At 43.5% G+C, this 14,092-nt stretch overlaps 1 protein-coding gene across 1 annotated transcript in view; it reads left to right on the top strand.

Moving 5' to 3' along the window:
• nrxn3a (neurexin 3a) overlaps positions 1 to 14,092 on the top strand; it is a 324,550-nt gene that overhangs the window by 209,474 nt on the left and 100,984 nt on the right. The window contains exon 13 of the mRNA XM_039009038.1: positions 4,853 to 5,034. Coding sequence (XP_038864966.1) covers positions 4,853 to 5,034 — 182 coding nt within the window. The remainder of the gene's footprint in view (positions 1 to 4,852; positions 5,035 to 14,092) is intronic.

Raw genomic sequence — 14,092 nt, 5'->3', positions numbered from 1 at the left:
CTGAGACGTAAGTAAACACCTCTGGCCTTCAACAGAGAAGAAAACTATGGTGGTTTTATTGGAATCGAATGCCAGGTTTTGATCAAATGTAGTATGGGGTGATGGTGGTAAAGCTTTTGCTCTGGGTCAGAACATGTCACATGTGCTCCCTCTCCGGCCTCTAGGTCACCAGGCTGCTCGTTATGGCGCACACCTGTCACCATCATTACGCGCACCTGCGCGTCTTCAGACTCACCTGGACTCCATCACCTCCCTGATTACTACCTTCACTATATATGTCACTCCCGTTGGTGTGTCATGTCTGTGTGCTGTTAGTGTTTCTTGTTTTGTATTATGTTGTGTTTATTTATTAAAATATGCACTCCCTGAACTTGCCTCCCGACTCTCAGCGCACATCGGTACAGAATAATGCCTCACCTAAGGGAAGCATCAGGAAGTTTTTACTTATTTATTTATTTCAGTGGGAATGACGTTGGGTCCTGGAGCCGCTACAGGCTCTCATGCCTCAGACAGATCGCCAGGCTCCCCTGCCTCCACTGGCTCGTCAGGCTCTCATGCCTCAGCCGGATCGCCAGGCTCCCCTGCCTCAGCCGGCTCGTCAGGTTTTCATGCCTTCGCCGGATCGCCAGGCTCCCCTGCTTCCACCGGCTCGTCAGGCTCTCATGCCTCAGCCAGATCGTCAGGCTCCCCTGCCTCAACCGGTCTGTCAGGTTCCCGTGCCCCAGCCGGCAACAGATTCCCGCGCATCAGCAGGGGGTAACCGGTCTGCTCCTGATCCCTGGGATCGTCCCTTTGATTGGCGTCCTGTGGCTGGAGCCGAACGCGCTGGGGAGGGGGTACCGTCACGTATGCTCTCTCTCCGGCGCTCTAGGTCGTCATGCTCCTGCGTCTCAGCCGGATTGACAAGTTTCCCGCGCCTCAGCGGAGGTGACTGGTCCGCTCCTGATCCCCGGGATCGTCATTTTGGTCGGCGTCCTGCGGCAGGAGCCACGCGTCGGGGAAGGGGTACTGTCACGTGTGCTCCCTCTCCTGCCTCTAGGTCACCAGGCTGCTCACCATCGTTACGCGCACCTGCGTGTCATCAGACTCACCTGGACTCCATCACCTCCCTGATTACCTTCACCATATATGTCACTCCCGTTGGTTCCTTCCCCAGGCGTTATTGTTTCTGTTTCATGTCTGTGTGCTGTTAGTGTTTTCTTGTTTTGTATGATGTTGCGTTTATTTATTAAAACACTCACTCCCTGAACTTGCTTCCCGACTCTCAGCGCACATCGTCACAGAACATTACATTGAAACCATAAGTGGTGCATTTCTTTTTAGAACAATTCTTAGAAAGCCATTATCCAGTCTTTGCATCAGTTCATGGAAATTCAAACCAAACCATCAGTCTTGTCTTCTTTTCTCGGGGAGCTGTCTTCCCAACTGAATCGCCTGTCAGGTTTCTCTGACTATACCCATTAGTCGTTTTAAAGCCATATTATTCTATTACAGGTTCACACGTTGTCGCGTTGAAAAGAGAACCTCTTTTGTGGAGCTGTTAGCGGTTCAGGCCATCTTCTCTTCTTTAAAAAAAAAAAAACGGTCTGCCACATTATTAATTTACGCGCATACCTGGAATGCGTTATGAAGAAAATGAATCATGCTCATCAATATGCACAAAGGAAGGCACTTTTCGGATCTTTCATTGTTTTAAAAAGCGTCTGCGTCATTGCGTGTCTAGGTCGGTGTCTAAATGCTAAAACAACTTGCTGTCATTTGGGAAAAGTGTATTTGAACTAATTGAAAAAGTTTGTTGAAACTTGAAATTAGCTCACGATGATGTTGCCTCTTATTTTTGTTGGTCTTTGTGAAGTGGATCTTCTAAATACGTCTTGCCATCGTGTGACACATCTTAAGATGTCTAAGTAATCCCCCTCTCTGATTCTGATAAGAACGCCAAGAGTCACAGTCACTCCTAAGCTCAATTATTGATAATGCACTTTTACCCCCGCTTGCGTAACTCTGAGTGGAGTTATCTAACTCTCTTTTCTATAAGCATGATGAAGGGTTTTGAGATCCTTATTCATTCAGTCAGTGAAATACTGTATAATGATCATTCCAATAGAAGATCTCCCGACCCATTCTTGGACAGTTTATTAGAGTACCGTCACACATCAGTTAATTATGGCGTTCGAGTAGAAAACCGTAAATAACCATTCTTCTTTTTCAGCTATCTTTCATGCAGAATATTTTACTAGTAACAGTGACTGGATAAGTATATCAGCAAGATAAGTATATCAGCCATGGAGCAGCCAGTCATAGGGTACAGCCAGAGAGGAAGAGGGGAAGCGAGAGGATTTACTCCGCCCAAAATCTGTCCTCGTGAGAGAAGCCCGTTTTTGTGTGGTGGTCTATATGAGAGTGACAAATTACGGGAGGTTTATTTGATCTAATAGAAGTTTCATAATGTTTATGCTGTTTCAAATATACAGATATAAGTGGATGCGTGTGGCATTCCGGCAACTTAGAGAAAATAACTCCGTTGTGCCTGTTGTTCGCGCACGTGTCTGCCTTCTCATTGGCTAGAATGGTCCCACCTGATCTGCCTAAAATCATTGAGGACATGCATTTCCATTGTTAGAGCGGCCACTCGGCTATTTTGTCAATATAATAGATCATCTTTGGCACAGCGTCTCACCCCAATGCTGGCAAGACCATCACCGCCTGGGCCTGGGCTCAGGCCAATCCCATCATGCATTTCTGCGGGGCAGCAGGATGGGAAATGGCCATGCTGTGTTGTCTTAATCAGATGGAGCCCACAGACTTTTTATTATTTCATAATCTGGTTTATGATGTTCCATCGCTGCCACCTGATGCTGGTTTATCTATCCATCTACCAATCTATCTAAAATTATGTAACTCCCTTTGACCACTTTCTATTAAAACCGTACTTTATACTAAGCTGAGTGTACCAAACATTAGGAACACCTTCCTTATATTGAGTTGCACCTCCTTTTGCCCTCAGAACTGCCTCAATTCATCGTGGCACAGACTCTACAAGGTGCAATGTTGATGCCAATGCTTCCTACAGTTGTGTCAAGTTAGCTGGATGTCCTTCGGTGGTGGACCATTCTTGATACACACAGGAAACTGTTTTATCGGGAAAACCCAGCAGCGTTGCAGTTCTTGTTGAGTCAATTTGCTGCGCTTGAGGTGAAACAAAATTCCTCTACATTTTTTATCAAACTGCTCCATGCCATCAACAGAAGATATGTGGTTTGGACATGTACACTGCAAAGTCTCAAAATTCAATATCTTGCCTCCATCAAACGGTCTCTCTTTCGTCTTTTACAGCTGGGAAGTATATATTGCTTAACCTCTGAAGCGCCCCTCAACAAGGCTGCAAGGGCACTTCTGAAGCCAAATGGTTCTTCATTAATTAATTGAGTAATGATTGCATATATTATTCAGTATCACAGGTCAACCAAATCCCCCAATGGAAAGAGAAGAACTGAGGCATGCCTGGTGCTGCTTATTTAACCATCAGAAGTAAAATAAGACCATTGACGGTGTATTGTAGGAGCTTTCTTGATTATGATGGACTGTGAGAAGAGATGAGTGATATATTTGCAACGCCTACTGCGTTCTGATGCATTGATACTTTGTAAATAGTATATGTACCCTGTGTAGTGTGCGCTCTACAGTAGGCCTGTCTGAAGTGCAAATGCTGGGACTTAAATGCAAATGTTATGTAAATGTTTATGTGATGTGGCCATGCTCCCACTGAGGGCCAGCTGTTCTACTTGACACACAACTAGAGAGGGAGAGGTAGAGCCAGCTGGCCCTCATAGCCTTAGAATACACACATGCATGCCATCAAACATGCACAAGACGCAAGCATGCCCACACACACATACGCTCACACACGCACACTCACATACAAGCACACACACATGCATACACACAAAAGTCATGCCTATGAACTCTCTCGCCCCAATAACTATTTGAACTTCTCTACAACTACAGAAACAGAGTACATCTCTGTGTGTTTGTGTTCGCTGAATTCACATTACATTTTGGAATATTGCTCGATTTCCACTCTAAAGACGTTCTCCTGGGGTCTTTCTTCTTTCATGTATAATACATGTGAACTGGAGAATTCATTCCTCAGAATCTCTATTGCTAATCCCTGTTGGAAGGAATTATATTTAACTTGTATAGGTCACAGTATTTCCCATGGGGTCTGGGATAGAGAAAATCAGCTGGTGAATTACGACTTATCTGACCCAGGTGAGAACATTAGTCATTCCGAAACCTCTCGTGAGACTTGGGTTCAGGAACCAGGTGAGGCAGAACTAGACAACTTACCCCCCCCCCCAAAAAAATTATGTTTTCAAAGTCTTTGGCCTACTTGGTCCCCAACATTTTAATGGAATGCCAGTGGTTACAGTTTTTCTCTATCGTCATGATAGGGAAATGGTTGCTGGTTGGGGAGCGGTGGTTGCTGTCGTTAATAAAAATGAACAGTGTTTTGCTCCCGTGCTTCGCCGTGTAGTAATTTGGCTGTGTACATCACACATCACAGCTCACTGGTATCGTCATTTCTGGAGTGTGCGTGGTTTGTGTATTCATAAAAAAAATGAGCAAAGATTATCTCTTCAACAAACATTTTGGTGAAATTCTTTTCTTTACAAAAAAGGACAAAGGACAAACACCAATAATCAACCCCACATTCCAATAAAAATTGTTTGGTAGGATCATGGGCTCACATTATCCTACTCTCACTTGGCTTTGAAAATCTATTCCTCCTGTCAAAGCCTTTTAGTTCATCCTCTGCCTCTCTCTCTTTCTCTCTCCTATTTCTCCTCAGCTGGGATGACTTATATCTTTGGGAAAGGAGGAGGCCTCATTACGTTCAACTGGCCAGCCAACGAGAGGCCAAGCACGCGCACAGACAGACTGACCATAGGGTTCAGTACTTCCCTAAAGGATGGCATCTTGGTCCGGATAGACAGCGCTCCGGGTCTGGGAGACTATCTCATGCTCCACATCGTAAGTTGCACTTTTCTCTTGCTCTGTATCTTTTATTTCTATGTCCGTTTCTCTGTTGTCCTTTGACTTGGTTCGCTCTCTCTCTTTTTCTCTGTCTCTCTCCTGCTTCGTTTTCTCTCTCTCTCTCTCTCTCTCTCTCTCTCTCTCTCTCTCTCTCTCTCTCTGTCTTCATCTCTCTCTCTCTGTCTTCATCTCACCCTGTATCCCTACCACTGTATACGAGTTGCGTTGGGTTATATCCGATGAGAAGCTGACGTGTTAAAAGGACAGTGGTTAGGAAATTAATCACATGATGTGGATGATTTTGTGGTTCTCTGTTCTAGATTATTGTGTTTTGATGTCGTTTTATGAGTAACACAGAGTGACGTCAGGTGTGGGGGTGTGTGTGTGGCGAGTGGTCTGCACGCCGGTGGCTCTCCTCCTGTTAGTGCTGATCTCATCTCATCATGCTAGATTTCCTTCATTCTCCCCGGAAGGATCTTCTAGTCTTGGCAGTGGCTTTACACACGCGCACGCATAAATAATTCAAGTACTCAGCAAAAATTTTAGCTACATTTATTTTATTTTATACTAATACAATTGCTCAGAGAAATAGATTTTGTTTAACAATAACTATATATATTTTTCATAAAGGTAGAGTTTAAAATGATTGACACCCCTAAAGATTTTTGTGAATAAAGTAGTCCAAAGTTTAGTATTTGGTCACATATTCCTAGCATGCAATGACTGCATCAAGCTTGTGACTCTAGAAACTTTGCAGTTTGTTTTGGTTGTGTTTCAGATTATTTTGTGCCCAATAGAAATTAATGGTAAATAATGTATTTTGGAGTTTTGGAGTTTTATTGTACATAATAATAGAATATGTTTCTTACCACTTCTACATGAATGTAGATTCTACCATGATTACGGATAATCCTGAATGAATTGTGAGTAATGATGAGTGCGAAAATTACAGAGGGTCAAAGGTCATACCCCAAGATATGCTAACCTCCCCTCCTATTGATAATGGTGAGAGGTTAGCGTATCTGGGGGTAAGATATTTGACCCTCTGTAACTTTCTCACTCATTATTATTCACAATTCATTCAGGATTATCTGTAATCATGGTAGAAACATATTATATTCTCATTTATAATAAAAATTACTCCAAAATGACACAATACATTGTTTACCATTTATTTCTATTGGACACAAAATAATCTGAAACGCAACCAAAACAAACTACAAATGCTTCCAACAAGTTTGTAGAGTCACAAGCTTGTAAAGTAAAGATACCTTAATAGAAAATGACTCAAGTAAAAGTGAAAGTCACCCAGTAAAATATTACTTGAGCAAGTCTAAAAGTATTTGGTTTTAAGTATACTTAAGTATCAAAAGTAAATGTAGTTGCTAAAATGTACTTAGGTATCAAAAGTAAAAGTATAAACCAATTCAAATTCTTTATATTAAGCAAACCAGACGGCACAATCTTCTTGTTTTTTATTTATCTAAGGATAGCCAGGGGCACACTCCAGCACTCAGACATAATTTACAACTGAAGCATTTGATGTTTAGTGAGTCCACCAGATCAGAGACAATAGGGATGGCCAGGGATGTTCTCTTGATAAGTGTGTGAACTGGACCATTTTCCTGTCAACATGTAACGAGTAATATGTGTGTCAGGCTAAATGTATGGAGTAAAAAGTACATTATTTTCTTTAGGAATGTAGTGAAGTAAAAGTAAACGTTGGCAAAAATATAAATAGTGAAGTACAGATACCCCAAAAAACTACTTAAGTTCTACTTTAAAGCATTTTTACTTAAGTTCTTTACACCACTGAGCTCTGCCTTTCTCCCTTTTTGTGGAGTGCTGGTCTGTCATGTATAAATGGGTTGCCTGGCAGAATGAAAGCAGTTCCATTGGTCTAATGCATTGTCATTTTTCACACTGTCCAGTGCTTTTATCATCACTGGTGAATTAATACACTATATATAAAAAAGTATGTGGACACCCCTTAAAATAAGTGGATTAGGCTATTTCAGCCACACCCGTTACTGACAGGTGCATAAAATCGTGCATGCAGCCATGCAATCCCTATAGGCAAACATTGGCAGTAGAATGGCCTTACTGAAGAGCTCCGCGACATTCAACGCGGCACCGTCATAGGATGCCACCTTTCCAACAAGTCAGTTTGTCAAATTTCTGCCCTGCTAGAGCTGTCCCGTTGAACTGTAAGTGCTGTTATTGTGAAGTGGAAACGTCTAGGAGCAACTACCGCTCAGCCGCGAAGTGGTAGGCCACACAAGCTCACAGAACGGGACCACCGAGTGCTGAAGCGCTTAAAAATCATCTGTCCTCGGTTACAACACTACTGAGTTCCAAACTGTCTATGGAAGCAACGTCAGCACAACAACTGTTGGTCAGGAGCTTCATGAAATGGGTTTCCATGGCCGAGCAGCCGCACACAAGCCTAACATCACCATGCGCAATGCCAAGTGTCGGCTGGAGTGGTCTAAAGCTTGACGCCATTGGACTCTGGAGCAGTTGAAACACGTTCTCTGGAGTGATGAATCACTCTTCACCATCTGGCAGTCCAACGGACAAATCTGGGTTTGGCGGATGCCAGGAGAACGCTACCTGCCCGAAATGCATAGTGCCAACTATAAAGATTGGTGGAGGAGGAATAATGGTCTGGGGCTGTTTTTCATGGTTCAGGCTAGGCCTCTTAGTTCCAGTGAAGGGTACAGCATACAACGCTACAGCATACAATGACGTTCAAGACGAAGTTGGGGAAGGCCCTTTCCTGTTTCAGCATGACAATGCCCCCTTTCACAAAGCGAGGTCCATACAGAACTGGTTTGTCGAGACCGGTTTGGAAGAACTTGACTGGCCTGCACAGAGCCCTGACCTCAACTCCATCAAACACTTTTGGGATGAATTGGAACACCGACTGCAAGTCCGACCTCACTAATGCTCTTGTGGCTGAATGGAAGCAAGTCCCCGCAGCAATGTTCCAACATCTAGTGGAAACCCTTCCCAGAAGACTAGAGGCTGTTATAGCAGCAAAGGGGGACCAACTTCATATTAATGCCCAGGATTTTGGAATGAGATGCTCCACGAGCAGGTGTCCACATACTTTTGGTCATGTAGTGTATATTCCAACTAATTGGATTTGTTCATAAATGATTGACCTTGTCCTGTATGGCTGGCTGCCTCAATGCCTCCACTCTCTGTAAGGGGATGGATGGGGTCGAAAAATCCTCTATAATTTGTCTTTCTCACTCACAAAAACACATGTACCCACACACACATTTCTCTATCGTTCTCTCTTTCTTTCTTTCACCCTCTCCATCTGTCCACTGTTTTATTGTGGCTCTTGAGTCCGGTCTGTTGGGACTCCTCCGGCCTTAACGGGCGGTCAAAGAAATGGCACCACACCAGATCTCCATACATGCCCTCCCTCTCCGCTCCACCTCACCCCAAATTGGGACCACTTTCCCGGGGAAGGGCGGACAAACACTGGCCCTGCCAAATCGGCTCAAATCTGGAGCATAAACCTGCAGTTAAGGGAATTGAGACACTTGTGTGTCATTATAGGGGTTGATTCAAACTTGGCTTTGTTTTACATGTTGAAAACTACATTAAACAAAAGTATACTAGCTTATTAACAACATATTATTAAAGTAACAAAGACCTATAAAACAGTTTGTTCAGACAGTTAATCATTCAGATGTTGTTCAATCTACAGTATATGAACTCTGAATAAAAAATAAAAAAAGCTTTATTTTTTAAGCACTCCCCATTTCCCCCCTGCAGTTCCAAGTGTCATGGTTTTGGCCTTTAAACAAAGTGAAATGATTCCACACCATGATATTGGTCATGTGTTTTATTCTGGGACATATGCAACAGACTGGGGTCTCGTCCTCTACACAGCCCTGACATGCTGACTTTGGCTAGAAAAGACCGGAGAGTGAGGTGGAGAGAGAGAGAGGAGGAGAGCGAGAGAGAGTGGAGGTGAGGTAAAACAACAGATTGTCCCTGCTGTCCCCCAGGGCTCTGGAGCGTTAGCAGGTTCACCGCCGTCGGTTCCTCTTGGGCTGACTCAAGACGTGGCATTTTCACCCGATAAACGTCCATCCTCTGACCTTTGTGGAGAGCAGGGACGGAGGTCCACCTCGTTGTGGACACGCGGGCCCTTGAGGCTGGGCAAATGTCACATCCACTGTCCTTCAAACATGTCACATCCACTGTTGCAGATGTCGGCTGCTCAAATGGGAACCTGGATAGAGGAATTAGAGGATTCAGACAGAAACAAGAGACAAAGAGTGTTTACTCACTGCGCTCGTTAATCTTCATTTTGCTGGCTGGCTTATAGGGCAACAATACTGTATATCTCCAAAAGTGCTCCACCTCTGGCTGTCTTTGATCGTCTTCTCTTCGTGCTGTTGCGTCAACAGTAAGATGAACGGACTGCTCTCAATCTGGGGGAAGTTGCCCGACGTAGAACGTTTTGGCTTTTGAGTCCTCAAGCATGAGAATATGACTCAGTAGAGAATTCCTCCATTTAAGTTACAACAACATGCATATGGTCAGAGAACCTGTTTGATCGAAATCCAGATGTGCAATTTGGTTGAACAAGTCACATTTGCGGCTTGAATTGATTCATCCAATGACAGTTCATCATCTGGGAGTCACAGCTCATTACGGTAGCAGGCTGGCGCTTCCTAAACTTAGCAGGCCAAAGCCAAGGGGAACCCATGTGCTTAGGTCAAAGGAATGCTGTGTAATGTGGTGCCATATTTCTTCCGGCAGAATGAAAAGTCTCTCTGTAGATTAAAGTCTTCATCGATCTGAGGATTAGGCGTCACCAGACTGCTCGAGCCAAATGGGCCATCTGCCTAGACAAACCAGTGCCAAGGAGTCTTTCCTCTCTCTCTCGCTCTCTCTCTCTCTTTCTCTCTCTCTCTCTCTTTCTCTCGCTCTCTCTCGCTCTCTCGCTCTCGCTCGCTCTCTTTCTTTTTCTCTCTCTTGCTGTCTACCTATCTCACTTGGGCTATCTCCCTTCTTGATATATTTGTATTTCACCAGTTCAGCAATTAATCTCTGCCTGTAACTTTACCTCTTTTTCCCTTTCGTTCTTCTAAACTCAAAAACGAATTGGAGAAAGTTTGATGATGACAAAAAGTAATTTGTAAAGGGATTTTTTATTCACTTTCTTCCTCTCCCCTCTCTTCTGTAATCTGCTAACGGAGCAGCTCCCTGTACCGAGATGCATATTCTTTGGTGGGGAAACGCTCTCTAGTCATTAACGACAAAAGTCTTCACTTCCTCCATACCGCTGCACAGCATGCTGGGTAGCGTATAATTAGAGCCAAACTAAATGTATTTACAAATTGCTACTCGCACTGAGAGTTTAACTTTTTACATGGGTGGTCGGGCAAAATATCCTATCTGGCTTTAAGTGGAGCTCTTATTAACGACAATTATTTACAGCATTTTTTCTGCTGCATTTATGTAGTCTGTAAATTCTTCCTTGTTATTTTGTGTTTGAAAAAGCCAAATGCATGGCCTTAGTTTATGGGATCGCTTCTCTTGTATAGCGAACCTCAAATGGAGTATACTTACTGTAGTTAACCGTGGTTAAATTAGGTTAGGCTAGACTTTTAAATAGTTATAGCCATCCAAATAAAGGGAGTCCAATCTCTGTGAATTGAGAATCATTACCTGGTCGTTCTCCACGTATCGACAGCGGACGCACACAAGAAAAAAAGGATAAATAGCCCAGACACTAACATCTGTCGCCACCCCACATGTTCCAATAAAATCCTATAAGGCAGAGAGATCAGAGTGTACAGGAAATCTATAGTGTTGATAGGTTCTAATCAGCAGGGAGCATAACTACACTTCGCCCGTTGATTTTCAATCAGGAGAAAACCTCCTCTGCAGACGCATCAATATGCCACGGGCCCTCTCCCACTCTCCCACTGCTATCAGCTGGCAGCAGCATTAGGGGAGAGAGGTAGCACATTACCTGTGCTTGTTCCGTTTTACGGCTGTTTCGACTGGGGACGAGAGCTGCCATTATAGGTGTAATAGAACTGTTCGTTTCCCTCTGTGTTGGGATTGTGAAAGCTAGACGGCACACACTCCAAAGGAAAAATCGGACTTTATTTTTAAACCACCTAGCTGACATTGATTGTTGTTTTCATCGAACTGGTGGTGTTAGGAGAATTTAAGAACTTAATGTGATCATTTTGTGTGTTCCTCCAGAAACAGATTAGCTACAAGTGAGACACTTGCCAAGCGGTCTTGTAAAACAGCTCGCTCCTTAGGTAGAGTAGATCTACAGGTATGCAGATATAGCTGATGTATATGTGTCCCCGTTGGCTCAGTAGCTAGAGCATGGTGCTTGCAATGCCAGGGTTGTGGGTTTGATTCCCACAAGGGACCAGTATGAAAATGTATGCACTCACTATTGTAAATTGCTCTGGATAGGAGTGTCTCCTAAATAACTAACATTTCAATGTCAAATATGTCATTTTCCCTTCAAAGGTATTTATTGATAGAAATACATTTTAATGAGTAAACCCACTTATTGTGTTGTTTTTACTGAGCTGATTCTCTCCCCTGATGGAAGTAATCAGAGGTACATCTACATCAACCAAGCAGGACAACAAGACATCACATTGTCATTAATTTGAATGAATAAAGCAGGCAGATGTAAGACGTACTAATGAGGGCCATAGCAGGATATAGTACACTGTGAAAGGGAGTCGTTATCTAGCCATCTAAATAGCAACAAGACCTACTGGAGACAAGCGGGAAAGGAGTTCTAACAGTTTTTTATTTCAAATGATTGGTTTGATTTAGCTAGAATCTAAAGAGAAAGGGAGAGGGGCGAGAATACATTCCGTCACATCTTGTTCCTATTTAAAAAAATAAAAATAATCTATATTTGTGTATAGAATTGTGTTTGGGCATAAATTATGTTGGTTTGACACCAAGGCATTTCCAATTCAGCATTTTATGAAGACAGAAGTCTTTGCAGTTATTGCTACCAAGCCCATTGTTTTTTATGGGGAGCATGACAAGGCACCCCGAGATACCGGAGATGCCTCATTAGACTGACTGAGGATATCAAACAGTCATAGTCTTGTCACAGCGAGGCAGGTTAAATGCTCTTGAAGTCTGTAAGGATCAGGGCAGACTCTTTCTGAGCGTTTTCCTTTCATGTGTCCCTCCCTCCTCAGAAAGACCTAACTTTAATCTCTATTATCCTGGCTTTATGAATCAATACTTCAGGGTTTAATATTACCTCTAATGCTGTTTGAAAATCTAACACGCACACACACACCGACACATACTCACACATACACACACTGTGTCTGTCGCTCTCTCTCTCTCTATCTCTCTCTCAATTCAATTCATAGTGCTTTATTGGCATGGGAAACATATGTCTACATTGCCAAAGCAAGTGAAATAGATAACAAACACAAGTGAAATAAGAAATATAAATGAACAGTAGACATTACACTCACAAAAGTTTGAAAGGAATAGAGACATTTCAAATGTCATATTATGGCTATATATAGTGTTGTAACGATGTGCAAAATAAAATAAACATAAATATGGGTTTAATTTACCATGGTGTTTGTTCTTCACTGGCAACAGGTCACAAATCTTGCTGCTGTGATGGCACACTGTGGTAGTTCACCCAATAGATATGGGAGTTTATCAAAATTGGATTTGTATTTGAATTCTTTGTGAGTCTGTGTAATCTGAAGGAAATATGTGTCGCTAATATGGTCATACATTTGGCAGGAGGTTAGGAAGTTAGCCTAGAGGGGGGTGTAATGCTCCCCCTCGCCAAACCCCTGGCCCTTCTTATCAGCATGAGTAATGGAATCAGTTTAGGATGGAAGTCATAATTATATGTTCCCTCTTTGGAGAAAGGCAGGCTTAGCTGTAGCCCCTTCAGGCTTCTTTGTGTCTCAGAGCGAGCAGGCAATAGTTGTAATGCGATCCCCCTAAGGTATATTTCTGATCTGGAAGTTGCATTAAATTGGATGGTGGTCGGTTTTGATAGCCGATGAATTTGAGCTGCGTGTTTTTCAGAAGCGGCCGAACCCAAGCTGAGATGAAGCAGGAAGATGGAAAAAATGCACTTGGCCACAAAGGTCAGGTCCAACGCTGCCTATCGATCCGCCTGGTCCGTTTCGGGTTTGCGAGAACTCGGAAAATAGACCGGCTCAGAAAACCGGAGAGGACGGTGGGGGATGCGTCCGGATGGACCTACCTTAATGCTGGTTTCAATTTCATTGGCTAATCAGTTCCCATTCCCCGTCCTCGCCAGCCTGTCGTTTGAGTGACACTGATGGATTCTCGATAGAAAGTGGAAAACTGTCACTCTGTTTTGGCTTGTTCTAATGTGGTCAGAGGTATAGCGTTGTGACAGGCCGGGTTTGCCAATACTTAGGAAGTGCTAAGGCTGATGTGAGAGCGTGAGGACCAAGTCTCTAAATGTGTACAGTAACTTCAGGGATAATCATTGTAAGCCTAAGGGAGAGTGGAGCTGGGTCTCACATTGTGTTAGTTGTCACAGTGCTCACTACCAAATATCTGCCGAGTGCTGTGAATTGAGCTGTAATTTCTAGGTAAGAGTGTAAAGTGTGAGAAACAGCCCCGTCTCTGTTGCTGCGTTATTATTATCGGGATAATAATAGCAGCCTTGCAGCTGAAGCTCTAGTGATGTCATTGGCCCTGAAAGGAGTGTTTGAACGACTCATCATGTTTTAAACATGGCCGGCAGCTTCTGAGAGGAGATTTGCATAAACAGCTGTCTCTGAGACGACGGCCGAGGTGTCGGCGGGCTGTAGGCGTATCCCCGAAGACAGTGCTTCAAGAGGGAAGGGAGAAACTTGAGCTCTCCGACTTTCAATGGATCACTTTTATTTATCCGTCTTTCTCTCTCCCTTCTACCCCACCCCCCCCCCCAAATCTGTCCTTCACCATCAAACTTTTACCACAAAGAGAGAGAACATGCCATTCTCTCGAGCCTGAATATGTATTTTCTTTTCTC

The sequence above is a fragment of the Salvelinus namaycush genome, chromosome 15 (genome assembly GCF_016432855.1).
Source record: "Salvelinus namaycush isolate Seneca chromosome 15, SaNama_1.0, whole genome shotgun sequence".
Classification (NCBI taxonomy): Eukaryota; Metazoa; Chordata; class Actinopteri; order Salmoniformes; family Salmonidae; genus Salvelinus; species Salvelinus namaycush.
The sequence above is the reverse complement of the archived record's forward strand: the minus strand, read 5'-3'. Positions and strand labels throughout refer to the sequence as shown.